Source organism: Eimeria tenella, genomic scaffold, assembly GCF_000499545.2.
Source record: "Eimeria tenella Houghton genomic scaffold, Eth_scaff1, whole genome shotgun sequence".
Lineage (NCBI taxonomy): Eukaryota > Apicomplexa > Conoidasida > Eucoccidiorida > Eimeriidae > Eimeria > Eimeria tenella.
In genome coordinates this window covers 152712-156331 of record NW_013541457.1, presented here as the reverse complement: position 1 = coordinate 156331, position 3620 = coordinate 152712, and the positions used below count along the sequence as shown (strand labels likewise).

Sequence of the window (3620 nt, the reverse complement as noted above, 5' to 3'; positions counted from 1 at the left end):
CTTTGCTGTGTTTAGATGATTAATTTTATGTTCTTTACCAAACAAAATATTCATTTGAAAACAGTTTTCAATTTGTAATTTAATAAATGAACTAGCTTGGAGGCAGCGCGGTGCAAAGCCCGCAAGGGGGGCCCCCCTTTCGTAGCAGGAGTTGGGGGCCCCCCAGAGCACGAGCAGCAGCAGCAGCAGCAGCAACAACAGGACGTCTACCAAAAATCACGAATATATTATTTTTGACTTCATTTTGCAGCTACACAGGCCCTGAGCACTAAACCCTAAACCCTAAACCCTAAACCCTAAGACTCCTTCCTGGCGAGAGTCGCTTGAGTTGGATCCTCTCGGGTTCTGTCCTGCTGAGACCACTACGAATGATTGTTTAGGGTTTAGGGTTTCGGGTTGAGGGTTTAGGGCTTATGGACTAGAATTTAGGACATAGGAGCCCAAGATAACACAGGAGCTGCAGCCCTTGCTGCTCGAGCAGCAGCGGCTGCACCAGCAGCTCCAGAGACAGCTGCAGCAACGTTGCTGCAGCAGCAGCAGCTGCTGCTGCAGCAAGAGCAGCGGCTTCAGCAAGAGCAGCAGCTGCTGCAGCTTTTGGGTGTACATCCACCAGACGAGCTGCGGCTGCAGCCGAGCCAGCAGCAGCAGCTGCTGCTGTGCTGCAGATGTAAATCCACCTGCTGTTTCGCAGAGGCGGCGGCAGCAGCAGCAGCAGCAGTAAAGGAAGCGGCGACGAAGCCATCTGAGGCGGCTCGTGCTGCAACAGCAGCAGTAGCAGCAGTAGCAGCAGCAGCAGCAGCAGCAGCTTTGCCTAATGCGGCTGCAGGGTAGTGCCTACCGATGAGGCCATCCCCTGGTGGTGGGGCTGCACCAGCAGCAACAGGGCGTGCTGCTGCTGCTGCTGCTGCTGCTACGTGGGGCGGGGAGCCATTTTTCTGCAGCGGCAGCTTCGTGCCTCACAGCAGCCATGCTAGCCCGCAGCACCAGCCGCAGCAGCAGCCGCAGCAGGAGCCGCAGCAGCAGCAGCAGCACAGCTCAGCAGCTTGTGGGAGTTACGCATCTTCACCCACGGCAGCAAATGCAGCAGCAGAAACGGAAGCAGCACGCATGCCCAGAAGCAGCAGCAGCAGGGCCGCATACAGCAGTAGCAGCAGCAGCAGCAGCAGCCGCAGCAGCTACTTCATGGGCTTCCCAGGTGCTGCTGAGGGCTACCCTATGAATTACTATCCGCACGTGCAGCAGCAGCAGTGGCGACAGCAGTACCTACAGGAGCACCAGCAGCAGCAGCACCAGCAGCAACAGCAGCTGCAGAAGCAGAAGCTGCAGCAGCAGCAGCATGGGGTGTACACAGCGTGGGGAGACAGCAGCACTCCTTTAAGTGGGACTGCAGCAGCAGCAACAGCAACAGCAGCAAGCGCCAGCAGTATCGACGAAGACAATTGGCCTCCTTTATGTGCGCAAGTGGGCATAAGGGGTGCAGCAGCAGCAGGGCCAGAAGCAGCACCCGCAGCAGCAGCAGCAGCAGAAGAAGCAGAAGCAGCTGCTGCTGACCCCCTCACTACGGCTGCAGAGGCTCTGTGGCAATCTATGGAGCTGATTCGTCTGTCGCGGCTGCTGCTGACTGCCATTGACCAGGTCTGCAGCAGCAGCAGCAGCAGCAGCAGCAGGAGTTGCATGCACCCTGCTGCTGCTACTGCTGCTGCTGCAGCACGGGTGTGGGGTGGCAGTCCTGTGGAACTGGCGGGCCAAGGAGTGTCGCCTATAAGGACGAGCGACTTGGGTGCAGCGCAGCAGCAGCTGCTGCTGCTTGCTGCTGCAGCACACCGCTGCAGCAGCAACCTGTGGGTGGCCCTGGCCCCGGAAGCAGAAGCAGCGGAGCAGCTGCACGCGCAGCAGCAAGACGACCCTGATGTTGCTGTTTTTGCTGCCTTTGCTGCTGCTGCTGCTGAGGGCGCAGCAGCAGACGCGCAGCCGGTGCTGCAGTCTAGCCGAGAGCAGCGCCAGCTGCTGCAGCGTCAGGTCAGGCAGCAGCTGCTGCTCCAGCAGATCCAGCAGCAGCAGCAGCAGCAGCAGGCCACTCAAGGCGTTACACAGTCCAGCAGCAGCGTATCCTTGAATCTGCGGCAGCAAGTAGTGCAGCAGATGCAGCCGCAAGAGCAGCCGCGGCAGCTGCAGCTGCCAACAGCCAGCAGCAGCAGCAGCAGCAGCAGTAGTAGTAGCAGCAGCAGCGGCAGCAACAGCAGCGCCAGAATCGACATGCGCTCAGCTGTGCTGCAGCAGCTCGCACAAGCTGAAAGAGACACACCTGCTGCAGCAAGTGTGTGCAGCAGCAGCGGCAGCAGCAATCCCGAGCTCCGCAGCAGGTCCGCCCCCATCACGGCTCCTCCGTCTCAGCAGCAGCAGCAGCAGCAGCAGCAGCAGCAGCAGCAGCAGCAGCAGCAGCAGCAGCAGCAGCAGCAGGCAGCAGGGAACGAGCAGCAAGCACAAGAGGATGAGCTAGGGATCAGCTGCGTGCAGCGGGTGCTGCTGCAGCTCGCGGCCGAGGGGCCGGAGCACCTGCGGCTCCTGCGCCGGCTGCTGCTGCTGGACTGCAGCAGGAAACCGCAGCAGCAGCAGCAGCAGCAGCAGCAGCAGAGGAAGCAGTGCCGCGTCGCTGTGCCTCCCCGCCATGTCCTGAATCGCTGGTTTAAAAGCGATCTAAAGAACTTCCCAGAGGCGCAGTGGCTGCTGCAGCAGCACGAGAAGCAGCAAGGAGAGCAGCAGCGGCAGCAGCAGCAGCAGCAGCAAGACTGGAGCCTCGCGTATGCTGCGCAGGTTGCAGCCGCAGAAGCAGGTTTGCTGCTGCAGCAGGCAGTTTCCATACATCGCAGCGTGCAGCAAATGGAACACAACGACAAATATTTGCTGCTGCTGCTGCAGCGGTTGGGCCCCCTTTGCCAAAGCTTTTACCAGGAGCTGAAGCCGCTGCTGCAGGGAGCTGCTGCTTCTGCTGCTGCACCTGCTGCTGCGGGCAACATCTACAGCTAAATGCTGCAGCAGCAAAGATAAACAGCAGCAGATGAAAACAGCGGAAGCAACTCCTGCATCAAGTGCTGTGGCAAAAGCTGCAGCAAGAACTGCAGCAAGTGCTGCAGCAGAAGCTGCAGCAACAGCTGCAGCAATTGCAGCGAAAAAGCAGCTGCAGCAAAAGCTACAGCAAATTTGCAGCAAGAGTTGCAGCAAAAGCTGCAAGAAGAGCTGCAGCAAGTGCTGCAGCAGCAGCTGTGCATGGAACGGATCTTCATTTTTTAAGGGAATGCGCTTTTGAGCAGCAGCAAAGAGAGCAGCAGAAGAGCAGCGCACCAGCAGACTTTTAGAATTATAAATTGCAGAGGTAGAGACACAGGAGCAAGAAGGTAGCAGCAAAAAGAAACTGATGTTGCTGCTTCTGAGCAGCAGCCGCATGGCCTGCTGCTGCTGCTGCAGGCCCCGCCGCTACTGCTGCTCAGGGCCCTGGGGATGCAGCAGCAGCAGCTGCCGCTCTGCGTAGCAGCATCAACAACAGCTGCTCTGCATAGCAGCAGCAACAGCAGCAGCAGTTGCTGCTCTGAGTAGCACCAATAGTAGCAACTAGCAACTCT

At 58.8% G+C, this 3620-nt stretch overlaps 1 protein-coding gene across 1 annotated transcript; it reads left to right on the top strand.

Moving 5' to 3' along the window:
* Positions 1-840: 840 nt before the first annotated feature.
* On the top strand, positions 841-3027 carry ETH_00004690 (uncharacterized protein; the record flags this gene model as incomplete). The annotated part of the gene is made up of 1 exon (XM_013372329.1): positions 841-3027. One exon carries the CDS (start codon positions 841-843, stop codon positions 3025-3027), a length of 2187 nt encoding a protein of 728 aa, XP_013227783.1.
* Positions 3028-3620: the final 593 nt, after the last annotated feature.